The sequence below is a fragment of the Mus caroli genome, unplaced genomic scaffold (assembly GCF_978045245.1).
Source record: "Mus caroli unplaced genomic scaffold, Mus_caroli_1 scaffold_1, whole genome shotgun sequence".
Classification (NCBI taxonomy): Eukaryota; Metazoa; Chordata; class Mammalia; order Rodentia; family Muridae; genus Mus; species Mus caroli.
In genome coordinates this window covers 14,112,532-14,128,044 of record NW_028227256.1, presented here as the reverse complement: position 1 = coordinate 14,128,044, position 15,513 = coordinate 14,112,532, and the positions used below count along the sequence as shown (strand labels likewise).

Here is a 15,513-nt window from a genome sequence, read left to right as displayed (position 1 = left end):
AGCCAAGTTGGCAGTACATCCTAGAACTTTGCCATACAGAGTAATTTGCTGCAATGCTTTGAGCACAACACAGTAATTTATAGCATTAGTCTAACGTTGTACAGCACATATAAATCACTTGGGGTTCTTGCTAAAACAAGATTATAACCCAACAGCTTTGCTATATGGTCTGAAACTGTGCATTGTAAACAGTCTCTCAGATGGTGCCAATGATGCTGGTGATGCTGGTGATGGAACACACTTTGACAAAGGTTGGTCGTTTATCTGTCCTGTTTCTTAACAATGAGATGACATTTGGTTATATATTGTTTTGGCTCCTTTCCTATTCCCTTGAGTCCTTGATGACAGATGCTAGCTGTCTGGACTATGATTGTTGTAATGCGTATGTTTGTTGCTTCTTTAAATCTCAATATCCTGAGGTAAATTCTACCTTGACCTGAAAACAGGTGTGGTTGTCATATCTGCCTAAAATTATGGGTGTCTTAATCTTTTTATCTTCTCCACTTGAATAGCTACTCTCCTGGGAGTGTAGAACAAGAAGTGAGAGTTAGTTGGATTTGTTTTACCATCACCAGCTCAGTTCTTATAAAACCTCATCGACATCAGCATCTGGCCAGGAGTCAGAGCTGACAGCTCCACCCCTAGCGACACTCAAGCAGAACTGAAGCTCACCATTCCCACACTCCCATCCTGTCACTCAGTCACAGGGCTTTATCTCAGCAATAAACCCATCAAAAAAAAAAAAAGTTACTTCCACACAGTAGCGGAGAACAACCTGAGCTACTGATTTCTACTTCAAAAGCAAACAAACCAACAAAACCTATTTTACCCCATTTGGTTGTGCTCTCTCTATATAACTTAGCAAAACTCAGAATATATTTTAGCTTATAATAACAGCAAATGCTAAGGAATTTTAAGAAAACAACTACATTTAACATTTACTCTAAAGCATTGTTTCTTATGAGGTAAGCAAGAGAACAGGCAAAAGTGAAGGAAGACCTGGAATAACGATACAGCTGTATTAGTTCAAGCAATGGTACCAGAGGTTTAAGTATTGGTTCTCACATATTATATAGGTAGTGTATCTGATTATATAAGATCTAACATATATTGTATATAATACATAAAAATATCTAAATAATATCTAAATTTTAGTCATTTAAAATAAATTTTTACAAAACTATTTTTGCTTTGGTCCTATTAATGTTTTCCCAAGAAATACATATTAATAACAGTCTTATCCATTTCCAAAAAGCTCAAGGTTGAAAGAATGTATATTAAGTCAATGTACCCCCATTTTCAGCACAGTCCCCAGCGTGGAAACACACAAGGACAGCAGGTAGCAGTGAAAAGTAAGTGGTTCTTTATACCAGTTGGTTTAGGCCAAGGCCAACTTTAATGAAAACTTCTGACAGAATTCTGGACTATTAACACTTAAATTAAGAATGATGGCACATTTCCTCCCAAATAAAAAGACTACAAGTCCCTAGTCTATTTCCCCCATGAGGTCTAATATCCATTTTCCTCCTGAATACCTTTGACACTTTTTGGCCCATTCATTTCCTTCCATGGCTCCCTTAATTTTGGGCTGTATGCTGAACTTAACTACCCAGTTAGCACCAGCACAGCAGGAGATAAGCAGCTGGCTCACTTGGAGAGCAATGTCTGGCAGAGAATTAAAATAAAAGCCTGGAGCCTGGGCTCCACTCTCAGTTCTGCTAGTGGTCAGCCTTGTCACTGTGCCAACCTGGCCCTGTCACCAAGCTGCAGCTGACCTGAAGAGGCTGCCAGCAGAAAGAAGCATTTGTACATGGCAAAGAAAACGGCAAATGGTCCTTCTCTAGCATTGATTCTTCTTTTTCTCATTTTTAAGATGAAAATGATTTACACAATATATACTAAGAATCAACATCATGAATCTTACTTTTAAAATAATAATAAATCGCCACCACGAAAGTGCAAGTGAATTTGAAAGTTTGATATTAACATTGCAACTCCACTTGAGATTCTTTCAAACATTCACACTGGCTGATTTGAATTTTGGCCTACATTTTTGTGCTTATGGAAATGGAAAAGGTTTTTAAATCACTAAACCAGCATAATAAAATAGAGAGAGAGAAAGAGGGGAAGAGGGAGAGAGAATGGGGGTGTCTATATTGAAATTAAACCAAGAAATTACAAATAGCCTTAACATTACCATCCAGGAAAGTCTGCTCAAGATAATCAATGATCTGAGTGGCCTCACAGATTATGTTCTCCCCATGGACAAGGACCGGTACTTCTCCAGCTGAGTTCAAACGCATAAACCAAGGCTCATTGTGCTCACTCAGGGGCAGACTTACATCGTGTTCCTCGCACTTCAGTGCCTTTTCAGCAATTACCAAGCGCACCTGCAAGAGTTCACAGGGGTTACTGCTGTTCTCACCTTCCCTGGATACAGCTAAACAACCCTAGTTGCCTTCCTGAGCCAGAAGTACTTTACAAGTTCAGTGCACGAAGTCTGTTCCTAGAAGGAATGAATAAGAAGCATTCTGGCAGCTTACTGACAGCATTACAGAAGAAAATATCAGGAATGAAAATTATTTTGTCTTCATTACAGTTGTTCTTTCCTCATCACCGCTGTGATCTTTGTGCCCTAAACCAAACTATGTGTTCTCCCGGGATGTACAGGACTGAAGAGCTGGCATAGCAGTTAAGGCAGTGGTTCTCAACCTGGGGGTCAATCGAACCTTTCACAGGAAGCACATATCAAATGTCCTACATATTCGATATTTACATTACAATTCATAACAGCAGCAAACTTACAGTTATGAATAGCAATGAGAATAATTTTATGGTTGTGTTCCCCACAACATGAGGAAGTGTATTAAAGGGTTGAAGCACTAGGACGATTGAGAAGCACGGGTTTGAGAAAATGTACTGCTCTTGATTCCCTGCATCCACACTGGGTGATTCACAGGGCCTGTAACTCCAGCTCTAGGGGAATCCAAAAAAGAACCAACCTAAGTACAAATATATGTTTGGAACTTTGATAAAGAATGCAAATTTGGAAATATAGAAGCATTTTCATTCCCTTGGTGAGGGGTGGTGCCTTTATATGAATTTGTCTTGCCCCCACACCGCATACCCCTTAAATGCTAGGCATTACGAAACCTTGGGCCTGCTAGACAAGGACTCTATCTCTGAGCTTAAACACCTAACTTCTTTCTTTCCTTCTCTATCTATCTATATCTATCTATCCATTTTTAAGGAAGAGCTGTCATGATGAACCAAGACTGCAATCCCAAAAGTAGAAGAGTGGAGAGAGAAAAGTTCCCATGAATTCGAGCCAACTTGGTCTACAGGTCAGGCTGTTTGGGCAGGGTTGCACCTCGAGACCCTGTCTCAAAACTATAATTTACTTATTTTCTTTCTTTCCTTCCTTCTTTCTGGGGGTTAGGAGTAAAGTAGATCAAGGGGTTGCAGGAAGGAACCCCTCCCCTCACTCTCCAGGACAAAACCTCTAGGCCAAACGCGGAACGCGACGCTTCTTAGTGGCGCTTCCTGAGAGGCAGGCAGTACCTGAGTCACTGCCTTCCCGAATCATCTCATTTCTGCTGGTGCACTTAGTGCACCCCAGTTCTGAATGCACCCCCGGGGTCCAGCCGCTTGGAGGCCCACAAGGCACGCCGCGGGAGCTGTCCTGGTGCTGAAACCGAGTGCAGCCCTCGTCTACAGGCCTTTACCTTTTGAGAGCTGAAGGAGTGCGTCCAGTGGTACAGAATGAGGCGGACCTCCATGTCCGGCGGGCCTTCAACACTCAGGGGCACACCGGCCCGCGCCTCGTCCTGCCTCCGAGCCATTTCGCGTGCAAGGACTCAGGCAGCCTTATGGGTTGGCCTGCTCTCTGCAGATACTTGCAGCAGCAAGCATCCTTTGGTTTTCTCAAGGCCCCCTGTTGCGTAAAGGACTTCCTCCGCGGTCGAACTGGCTTCTGGGAAATGTAGTTTCTCCCCATGGACGCTGTGCTGCCTAGTCGGCTGAGGCCCTTAAGAGATCATCTGTGAGATGTAATGAGATGACTTTTAGGTAGAGAATTTTTCTAAAATATGACTGTCTGGCTTTTAAGGCAAGGAAAAATGATAACAGCAAATGATACTCCTGGACCTTGGACGTTGCTTGGGCATAAAGGCACCGGTTTCACAAGACATTCAGGGTTTTTACTTAGGTGGGAGAGTTCTAGAGAGCAAAGCAATAAAATTAAGTATCAATTAATTTTCATTAGAATATATTACAATGGAGTACAAAGTATGTATTTTAAAAATAAATCAACAATGGTAATGTAAAATTGCCTATTGATTAAGTGTGAATGTTCATATCAGAAATACCTGAGATCATGTCCTGCTGTTTTCATTTTTGAAATAGAGATTATTTTATTTCATTTGTAAGCTTTTTGTGAGAACTGAGTAGATAAATAAGACAGTAAACAAAATGGCAATACTACTCACAAGGCCTTAAAAATAGTCTCTTTGTGGGTCTGGAGAGATGAGTTGGTGGTTAGGAGCTCTTCCAAAGGTCCTAAGTTCAATTTCCAGCAACCACATGGCAGCTCAGATTGTCTGATGTCCCGTTCTGGAGTGCAGATGCACATAAAGACTAATCAGGTAGGATTTGGAAATAATATACATATAAGGAAAAAGAGGAAGACATTCATTCACACTGACATCGGCATCATGTGACCAAGACATGATCTGACCAAAGACTCACTGTGGATAGGGTTGCCAAGGATTAGTGCCATGACAAAGCTGCTCTATAACAAAGGGGTTCTATGATCAGTATGTGGAAGTCAGGCAAATTCAAATGGGAACTAGAGAGCACTCTTCTTAAGAATTCTTATCTTGATTTTCTATTCAGGGGGTCTCTCAGAGGGGGGCCGCACAGGAGAGCACAGACCTCAGAAGCAACAGAGCTTCTTGGACAGGATCATTTCAGGCCTTCATTCACAGCCAGTAGGCAAAGCTGACCCTCAGTCCTCTGTGCACCTTCCCCACAAGAGAAGGGCTTGCCTATAGCCAGAGCCCAGTCCTTGGAATTCAGGTGTGATCGCCATTTTTTATCTGGGGTCTATCTGAGGCAGGTCCATGCAGGAGAGCACATGGGCCACAAAAGCAACAGACCTTCTTGGACAGGGTCCCTTCGGGCCTTCATCCTCAGCCAGGAGGAAGAGCTGATCCTCAGACCCCTGTGCAGCTTCTCCACCAGAGGAGAGTTGGCCTCCAGGGAGTGCTCTGACCCCCAGGACTCAGGAGAGAGCTAGTCTCCCAGGAGTACTGACAAAGGCTAACAGACTCACAGGAGGAACAAGCTCCAACCAGAGTGAGCTAGAACATCTAACGCCAGAGATTACCAAATAGTGAAAAGCAAATATCTAACAGAAACCAAGACCACTCGGCATCATCAGAACCCAGTACTCGCACCACAGCAAGTCCTGGATATCCCTACACACCAAAAAAAGCAAGATTCCGATGTAAAATCATATCTGATGATTCTGGTAGAGGATTTTAAGACGGGCATTAATAAGTCACTTAAAGAAATACACTGCTAAACAGGTAGAAGTCCTTAAAGAGGAAACACAAAAATCCCAAAAAGAATTACAGGAAAACACAACAAAACAGGTGAAGGAATTGAAAAAAATCATCCAAGATCTAAAAATAGAAGAAGAAACAATAAAGAAAAGCCAAAGGGAGACAAATCTGGAGATAGAAATCCTAGGAAAGAAATCAGGAGCCATAGATTTGAGCAATAGAATACAAGAGATGGAAGAGAGACACTCAGGTGCAGAAGAATCCATAGAAAACATGGACACAACAATCAAAGAAAATGCAAAATATGAAAAAGATCCTAACTCAAAACATCCAGAAAATCCAGGACAAAATGAGAAGACCAAACCTACGGACAATAGGTATAGATGAGAATGAAGATTTTCAATTTAAAGGGCCAGTAAATATCTTCAAAAAATTAAAGAAAACTTCCCTAACCCAAAGAAAGAGATGCCCATGAACATACAAGAAGCCTATAGAACTCCAAATAGACTGGACCAGAAAAGGAATTCCCCTTGACACATAATAATCAGAACAACAAATGCACTAAATAAAGATAGAATATTAAAAGCAGTAAGGAAAAAAGGTGAAGTAACATATAAATGCAGACATTTTAGATTATACCAGACTTCTCACCAGAGATTATGAAAGCCAGAAAGAAGGTCCTGGACAGATGCTATACAGACATTAAGAGAATACAAATGCCAGCGAGGCTACTGTACCCAGCAAAACTCTCAATTACCATAGATGGAGAAAACAAAATATTCCATGACAAAACCAAATTTATACAATATCTTTCCACAAATCCAACCCTTCAAAGGATAATAAAGGGAAAACTCCAACTAAAAGAGGGAAACTACACCCTAGAAAAAGCAAAAAAGTAATCCTTCAACAAACCTAAAAGAAGATAGCCGGAAGAACTGAGTCCCAACTCTAACAACAAAATTAACAAGAAGCAACAATTACTTTTCCTTAATATCTCTTAATATCAATGGACTCAATTCTCCATTATAAAGACATAGACTAAGAGACTGCCTACATAAACGGGACCCAACATTTTGCTGCATACAGGAAACCCAACTCAGGGACAAAGATAGACATTACCTCAGAGTAAAAGGCTGGAAAACAATTTTCCAAGCAAATGGTCCCAAGAAACAAGCTGGAGTAGACATTCTAACATTGAATAAAACCGACTTCCAACCCAAAGTTATAAAAAAAGACAAGAAGGGGCACTTCATACACACCAAAGGTAAAATCTACCAAGATGAAGTCTCAACTCTGAATATCTATGCTCCAAATGCAAGGCCATCCACATTCATTAAGGAAACTTTAGTAAAGCTCAAAGCACACATTCTACCCTACACAACAATAGTCAGAGACTTCAGCATCCCACTATCATCAATGGACAGATCCTGGAAACAGAAACTAAACAGAGACACAGTGAAACTAACAGAAACTATGAAACAAATAGATTTAACAGATATCTACAGAACATTTTATCCTTAAAAAAAAAAAAGGATATACTGTCTCCTCAGCACCTCATGGTACCTTCTAAAATACTGACCATATAATTGAGGATAAAACAGGCCTTGTTGGGCATGGTGGCACATGCCTTTAATCCCAGCACTAGGCAGGCAGAGGCAGGCAGATTTCTGAGTTCGAGGCCAGCCTGGTCTACAAAGTGAGTTCCAGGACAGCCAGGGCTATACAGAGAAACCCTGTCTCGGAACACCCCCCACACACACACACAAAAAAACAGGCCTCAACAGATAAAAATATATTGAAATAATCCCATGCATCCTATTAGATCATTACAGACTAAGGGGTGGCATTGCCCAGGGTGAACTGAGTCCTCCCTTAGCTATCGTGGATCAAGACAATTCCCCACAGTCTTGCCTATAGGCCAATCTGATGGAGGCATTTTCTCAACTAAGATTCCTTCGTCCCACACATGTCTAGTTTTAAGTTGACAAAAACCATTATAAGAGATAGCCAATCCTCTCCACCAGATATGAAAGACAGAGTGAATGTTCTACTAAAAAAAAAAAAAAAAAAAAAAAAAAAAAAAAAAAAAGGTGGGAGAGAATTAGTGAATTGCTAACCTGAGTAGTTATTCTTTGAGAGACTGGAAAATATGATTATTATAAAGTATAGTAATTTTGAAATGAGAGCCTCTTAGATTAATAAGATATACTTGGTGGAAAATGTAATTGTGTGCTCTGAAATCTTGAAGGCAGTTTTGCAACTGCAAAGCAGGATTCAGTGTTCTCCAGTCACTATGACCTTTGCTCCACAGGCAACAGGAGATCTGGCTATGCTTTTCCCGTTGTCTTAGTTAGGATTTTCATTGCTGTAAAGAGACACCATGACCATGGAAGCTCTTATAAAGGACAGCATTTAATTGGGGCTGGCTTACAGGTTCTGAGGTTTAGTTCATTATCATCATAGGAGGAAGCATGGCAGTGTCCAGGCAACCATAGAGCTAGAGGAGCTGAGAGTTCTATCTTGTTCTGACGGCAAACAGGAGAGAAGAGTCTCCTAGGCAGTTAGAAGGCTATCAAAGCCCACTCCCACCATCCCATAGTGACACACAAGGCCACAACTAATAGTGCCACTCTCTGGGCCAAGTATATTTAGACTACCACACCAATGTAATGTGGCAGTCTTCGCACCTAGAGCCTAAGAACTCGAACTGGTGGTATGAACCGCAGGTATTTTTCTGTCTGTTTTGGAATTATTTCAAACTATACAGTGTTTTTCTTTTTTTTTTTTATGATGAGTATGAAATCAGTCTCGTGCTGCTGCTCTGCTCTAAAAGATTTACTGATGAGACAGGAAGCTAAGAGTTGCTGGCAATAGATACAGTAAGTAGGTAGCTCTCAAATTTGCTGTTTATCAGAGAAACCTGGAGACTTGTTAAAGCACAAATTGCTGGGTCTTGCTTCCAGAGATAAAGGTTCATTAAAATGTATACACATGTAACAGGTTCCCAGATAGTGAAAAACAACTCATCAGAGGGACTGCTTTTTAGAAACTACTATGATAAATCAAATATGGAGGTCAACATACACTGAACCATTGAAGTTCTTCAGGAATGAATTCATTTAATGAGCTGTCTATCATCTTACTCAATTAGACAATACTTAAACAATGTCAAAAGTAGATGTCCAAACACTAAAGATCTCATATGTACATAGAGAATTAGAATTGTCTACAAAGCTTCAAACTGTTTGTTATGGGCTGAACGTTGTTCACAGCCCCAATACATATGAAGAAGCTCTACCCTGAATACCACAGAATGAAGCTGTGTCCTACAAAAGTGAAGTAAGACCCTTCAGATGGGAACCTAATCTGAAAAAGAAATTTGAGCACACAAAAGAAAGTAGAGGAGCTGAGACTGCATTAGTTAGGGAAGCAGAAACCGGCCTGAGTAGGGCCACAGGCCTCATCCGGCCGGACCAGCACAGGGGTAGCTAGAGCGCAAGGTCGGCTGACACCCGCCAGCTACCCACGACACCCGCCACAGGATTTTGAGACTGCTGGTGAGTGGAACACAGCTTCTGCTCCAGTCCAATTATGCAGGACCTGAGACTGCTTTAGTTGGGGAGGCAGAAATCCGGCCTACATAGGGCCACAAGCCTCTTCCGGTCAGAAAAGCACCGGGGTAGCTAGGGCACAGGGTCGGCTGACACTCGCCAGCTACCCACGACCCCCGCCACAAAATTTTGAGACTGCTGGTGAGTGGAACACAGCTTCTGCTCCAATCTTTAAACAGTGACAACGACAACAACTAACCCCAGAGATTACCAGATGGGGAAAGGTAAACTTAATAATCTTACTAACAGAAACCAAGACCACTCACCATCATCAGAACCCAGCACTCCCACTTCGCCCAGTCCAGGGCACCCCAACACACCAGAAAAGCTAGACACGAATCTAAAAGCATATCTCCTGATGATGGTAGAGGACTTCAAGAAGGACTTTAATAACATACTCGAAGAAATACAAAGGAACACTGGTAAAAAGGTAGAAGACAGTAAAGAGGAAGCACAAAAATCCCTTAAAGAATTGCAGGAGAACACTGCTAAAGAGTTACAAATCCTTAAAGAAAAACAGGATAACATAATCAAACAGGTAGAAGTCCTTAATGAAAAACAGGAAAACACATCCAAACAGATGATGGAAATGAACAAAACCATACTAGACCTAAAAAGGGAAGTAGACACAATAAAGAAAACCCAAAATGAGGAACACTGGAGATAGAAACCCTAGGAAAGAAATCTGGAACCATAGATACCAGCATCAGCAACAGAATACAAGAGATGGAAGAGAGAATCTCAGGTGCAGAAGATTCCATAGAGAACATCGGCACAACAATCAAGGAAAATGGAAAATGCAAAAAGATCCTAACTCAAAACATCCAAGAAATACAGGACACAATGAGAAGACCAAACCTACGGATACTAGGAGTGGATGAGAATGAAGATTTTCAACTCAAAGGACCAGCAAACATCTTCAACAAAATTATAGAAGAAAACTTCCCAAATCTAAAGAAAGAGATGCCCATGAACATATAAGAAGCCTACAGAACTCCAAATAGACTGGACCAGAAAAGAAATACCTCCGACACATAATAATCAGAACAACAAATGCTCTAAATAAAGATAGAATACTAAAAGCAGTAAGAGAAAAAGGCCAAGTAACATATAAAGGCAAGCCTATCAGAATTACACCAGATTTTTCACCAGAGACTATGAAAGCCAGAAGATCCTGGACGGATGTTATACAGACACTAAAAGAACACAAATTCCAGCCCAGGCTACTATACCCAGCCAAACTCTCAATTAACATAGATGGAGAAACCAAAGTATTCCACGACAAAACCAAATTCACACATTATCTCTCCACGAATCCAGCCCTTCAAAGGATAATAACAGAAAAAAACCAATACAAGGACAGGAACCATGCCCTAGAAACAACAAGAAGGTAATCCCTCAACAAACCTAAAAGAAGACAGCCACAAGAACAGAATGCCAACTTTAACAACAAAAATAACAGGAAACAACAATTACTTTTCCTTAATATCTCTTAATATCAATGGACTCAACTCCCCGATAAAAAGACATAGACTAACAAACTGGCTACACAAACAAGACCCAACATTTTGCTGCTTACAGGAAACTCATCTCAGAGAAAAAGATAGACACTACCTCAGAATGAAAGGCTGGAAAACAATTTTCCAAGCAAATGGTATGAAGAAACAAGCTGGAGTAGCCATTCTAATATCTGATAAGATTGACTTCCAACCCAAAGTCATTAAAAAAGACAGGGAGGGACACTTCATACTCATCAAAGGTAAAATCGTCCAAGAGGAACTATCAATCCTGAATATCTATGCTCCAAATACAAAGGCAGCCACATTCGTTAAAGAAACTTTAGTAAATCTCAAAGCACACATTGCACCTCACACAATAATAGTGGGAGACTTCAACACACCACTTTCACCAATGGACAGATCATGGAAACAGAAACTAAACAGGGACACAGAGAAACTAAGAGAAATTATGAATCAAATGGATCTGGCAGATATCTACAGAACATTCTATCCTAAAACAAAAGGATATACCTTCTTCTCAGTACCTCATGGTACCTTCTCCAAAATTGACCACATAATTGGTCACAAAACAGGCCTCAACAGATAGAAAAATATTGAAATTGTCCCATGCATCCTATCAGATCACCATGGACTAAGGCTGATCTTCAATAACAAAATAAATAATAGAAAGCCAACCTTCACGTGGAAACTGAACAACACTCTTCTCAATGATACCTTGGTCAAGGAAGGAATAAAGAAAGAAATTAAGGACTTTTTAGAGTTCAATGAAAATGAAGCCACAACATACCCAAACTTATGGGACGCAATGAAAGCATTTCTAAGAGGAAAACTCATAGCTCTGAGTGCCTCCAAAAGGAAACTAGAGAGAGCACACATTAGCAGCTTGACAACATACCTAAAAGCACTAGAACAAAAGGAAGCAAATTCACCCAAGAGGAGTAGAGAGCAGGAAATAATCAAACTCAGGGGCGAAATCAACCAAGTGAAAACAAGAAGAACTATTCAAAGAATCAACCAATCAAGGAGCTGGTTCTTTGAGAAAATCAACAAGATAGATAAACCCTTAGCCAGACTCACTAGAGGGCACAGGGAAAGCATCCTAATTAACAAAATCAGAAATGAAAAAGGAGACATAACAACAGATCCTGAAGACATCCAAAACACCATCAGATCCTTCTACCAAAGGCTATACTCAACAAAACTGGAGAACCTAGATGAAATGGAGAAGTTCCTAGACAGATACCAGGTACCAAAGTTGAATCAAGATCAGGTTAATGATCTAAACAGCCGTATATCCCCCAAAGAAATAGAAGCAGTCATTAATAGTCTCCCAACTAAAAAAAGCCCAGGACCAGATGGGTTTAGTGCAGAGTTCTATCAGACCTTCAAAGAAGATCTAATCCCAGTTCTTCACAAACTATTCCACAAAATAGAAACAGAAGGTACTCTACCCAACTCATTCTATGAAGCCACAATTACTCTGATACCTAAACCACAAAAAGACCCAACAAAGATAGAAAACTTCAGACCAATATCCCTTATGAATATTGATGCAAAAATCCTCAATAAAGTTCTTGCTAACCGAATCCAAGAACACATCAAAACAATCATCCATCCTGACCAAGTAGGTTTCATCCCAGGGATGCAGGGATGGTACAATATACGGAAATCCATCAACGTAATCCAGTATATAAACAAACTCAAAGACAAAAACCACATGGTCATCTCGTTAGATGCGGAAAAAGCATTTGACAAGATCCAACACCCATTCATGATAAAAGTCTTGGAAAGATCAGGAATTCAAGGCCCATACCTAAACATGATAAAAGCAATCTACAGCAAACCAGTAGCCAACATCAAAGTAAATGGTGAGAAGCTTGAAGCAATCCCACTAAAATCAGTGACTAGACAAGGCTGACCACTTTCTCCATACCTATTCAACATTGTAATTGAAGTCCTAGCCAGAGCAATTCGACAACAAAAGGAGATCAAAGGGATACAAATTAGAAGAGATGAAGCCAAAATATCACTTTTTGCAAATGATATGATAGTATATATAAGTGACCCTAAAAATTCCACCAGAGAACTCCTAAGCCTGATAAACAGCTTCGGTGAAGTAGCTGGATATAAAATTAACTCAAACAAATCAATGGCCTTTCTCTACACAAAGAATAATCAGGCTGAGAAAGAAATTAGGGAAACAACACCCTTCTCAATAGTCACAAATAATATAAAATATCTTGGCGTGACTCTAACTAAGGAAGTGAAAGATCTGTATAATAAAAACCTCAAGTCTCTGAAGAAAGAAATTATAGAAGATCTCAGAAGATGGAAAGATCTCCCATGCTCATGGATTGGCAGGATCAACATTGTAAAAGTGGCTATCTTGCCATAAGCAATCTACAGATTCAATGCAATCCCCATCAAAATTCCAAATCAATTCTTCAACAAATTAGAAAGTGCAATCTGCAAATTCATCTGGAATAACAAAAAACCTAGGATAGCAAAAACTCTTCTCAAGGATAAAAGAACCTCTGGTGGAATCACCATGCCAGACCTAAAGCTCTACTACAGAGCAATTGTGATAAAAACTGCATGGTACTGGTATAGTGACAGACAAATAGACCAATGGAATAGAATTGAAGACCCAGAAATGAACCCGCACACCTATGGTCACTTGATCTTCGACAAGGGAGCTAAAACCATCCAGTGGAAGAAAGACAGCATTTTCAACAAATGGTGCTGGCACAACTGGTTGTTAACATGTAGAAGAATGCGAATCGATCCATTCCTATCTCCTTGTACTAAGGTCAAGTCTAAGTGGATCAAGGAACTTCACATAAAACCAGAGACACTGAAACTTATAGAGGAGAAAGTGGGGAAAAGCCTTGAAGATATGGGCACAGGGGAAAAATTCCTGAATAGAACAGTAATGGCTTGTGCTGTAAGATCGAGAATTGACAAGTGGGACCTCATGAAACTGCAAAGCTTCTGCAAGGCTAAAGACAACATCAATAAGACAAAAAAACCACCAACAGATTGGGAAAGGATCTTCACCTATCCTAAATCAGATAAGGGATCCAATATATATAAAGAACTCAAGAAGGTGGACTCCAGAAAGTCAAATAACCCCATTAAAAAATTAAAAAATGGGGCTCAGAACTGAACAAAGAATTCTCACCTGAGGAATACCGAATGGCAGAGAAGCACCTGAAAAAATGTTCAACATCCTTAATCATCAGGGAAATGCAAATCAAAACAACCCTGAGATTCCACCTCACACCAGTCAGAATGGCTAAGATCAAAAATTCAGGTGACAGCAGATGCTGGCGAGGATGTGGAGAAAGAGGAACACTCCTCCATTGTTGGTGGGATTGCAAGCTTGTACAACCACTCTGGAAATCAGTCTGGCGGTTCCTCAGAAAATTGGACATAGTACTACTGGAGGATCCAGCAATACCTCTCCTGGGCATATATCCAGAAGATGTCCTAACCGGTAAAAAGGACACATGCTCCACTATGTTCATAGCAGCCCTATTTATAATAGCCAGAAGCTGGACAGAACCCAGATGTCCCTCAACAGAGGAATGGATACAGAAATTATGGTACATTTACACAATGGAGTACTACTCAGCTATTAAAAAGAATGAATTTATGAAATTCCTAGCCAAATGGATGGACCTGGAGGGCATCATCTTGAGTGAAGTAACACAATCACAAAAGAACTCACACAATATGTATTCACTGATAAGTGGATATTAGCCCAAAACTTAGGATACCCAAGATATAAGATACAATTTGCTAAACAAATGAAACTCAAGAAGAATGAAGACCAAAATGTGGACACTGTGCCCCTTCTTAGAATTGGGAACAAAACACCCAGGGAAGGAGTTACAGAGACAAAGTTCGTAGCTGTGACGAAAGGATGGACCATTTAGAGACTGCCGTATCCAGGGATCCATCCCATAATCAGCTTCTAAACGCTGACACCATTGCATACACTAGCAAGATTTTGCTGAAAGGACCCAAATATAGCTGTCTCTTGTGAGACAATGCCGGGGCCTAGCAAACACAGGAGTGGATGTTCACAGTCAGCTATTGGATGTATCACAGGGCTCCCAATGGAGAAGCTAGAGAAAGTACCCAAGGAGCTAAAGGGATCTGCAACCCTATTGTTGGAACAACATGATGTACTAACCAGAACCCCGGAGCTCTTGTCTCTAGCTGCATATGTATCGAAAGATGGCCTAGTTGGCCATCAATGGAAAGAGAGGCCCATTGGACTTGCAAACTTTATATGCCCCAATATAGGGGAATGCCAGGGCCAAAAGAATGGGAATGGGTGGGTAGGGAAGTGGGGGGCGCTATGGGGGACTTTTGGGATAGCATTGGAAATGTAATTGAGGAAAATATGTAATAAAAATATTAAAAATTAAAAAAAGAAAGAAAGTAGAGGAAAATGCTATCTGCAGACCTTAAGAGTGACCCTTACAGGGAGGGAGGGAGAAAAGAGGGAGGGGCCTTGGGAAAATCAAACCAGTTAATTCCTTGATCTTGGACTTTTAGCTAAAAAATCTGAGATATAAATGCCTGTTGCTAAGTGAAAAAAAAAAAAAAAAGAATTTTCTCCATCCTTTCTTGATGGCAGCAGTGTTAATATTAACTGAGCGGCCAGAAACTGGACTGCCTACTCAGCTACAAGCCATGCAGTAATTTAGTACATGTGAGTTATATAAGATTTACTAGTGGGGAGGGGGTCTCTAATATACTTCCTTTGATATTCCCTCCAAGAGCAAATATTAATTATTCCCAGTACAG

The 15,513-nt window shown here is 40.5% G+C and overlaps 1 protein-coding gene across 3 annotated transcripts in view; it reads right to left on the bottom strand.

The window, feature by feature from the left end:
• Gdap1 (ganglioside induced differentiation associated protein 1) overlaps positions 1 to 15,513 on the bottom strand; it is a 73,235-nt gene that overhangs the window by 14,493 nt on the left and 43,229 nt on the right. For 2 of the 3 annotated variants that reach the window (XM_021168386.2, XM_085835840.1), the window contains exons 4-6: positions 4,488 to 4,611; positions 3,726 to 4,040; positions 2,198 to 2,390 (exon numbers count right to left, since the gene is read on the bottom strand). In XM_021168386.2, coding sequence (XP_021024045.1) covers positions 2,198 to 2,390; positions 3,726 to 3,842 — 310 coding nt within the window. In that variant the 5' untranslated portion in view covers positions 3,843 to 4,040; positions 4,488 to 4,611. Of the gene's footprint in view, positions 1 to 2,197; positions 2,391 to 3,725; positions 4,041 to 4,487; positions 4,612 to 15,513 lie in introns of those variants that run through there. The other variant, XM_029482873.2, reaches the window with a different exon arrangement.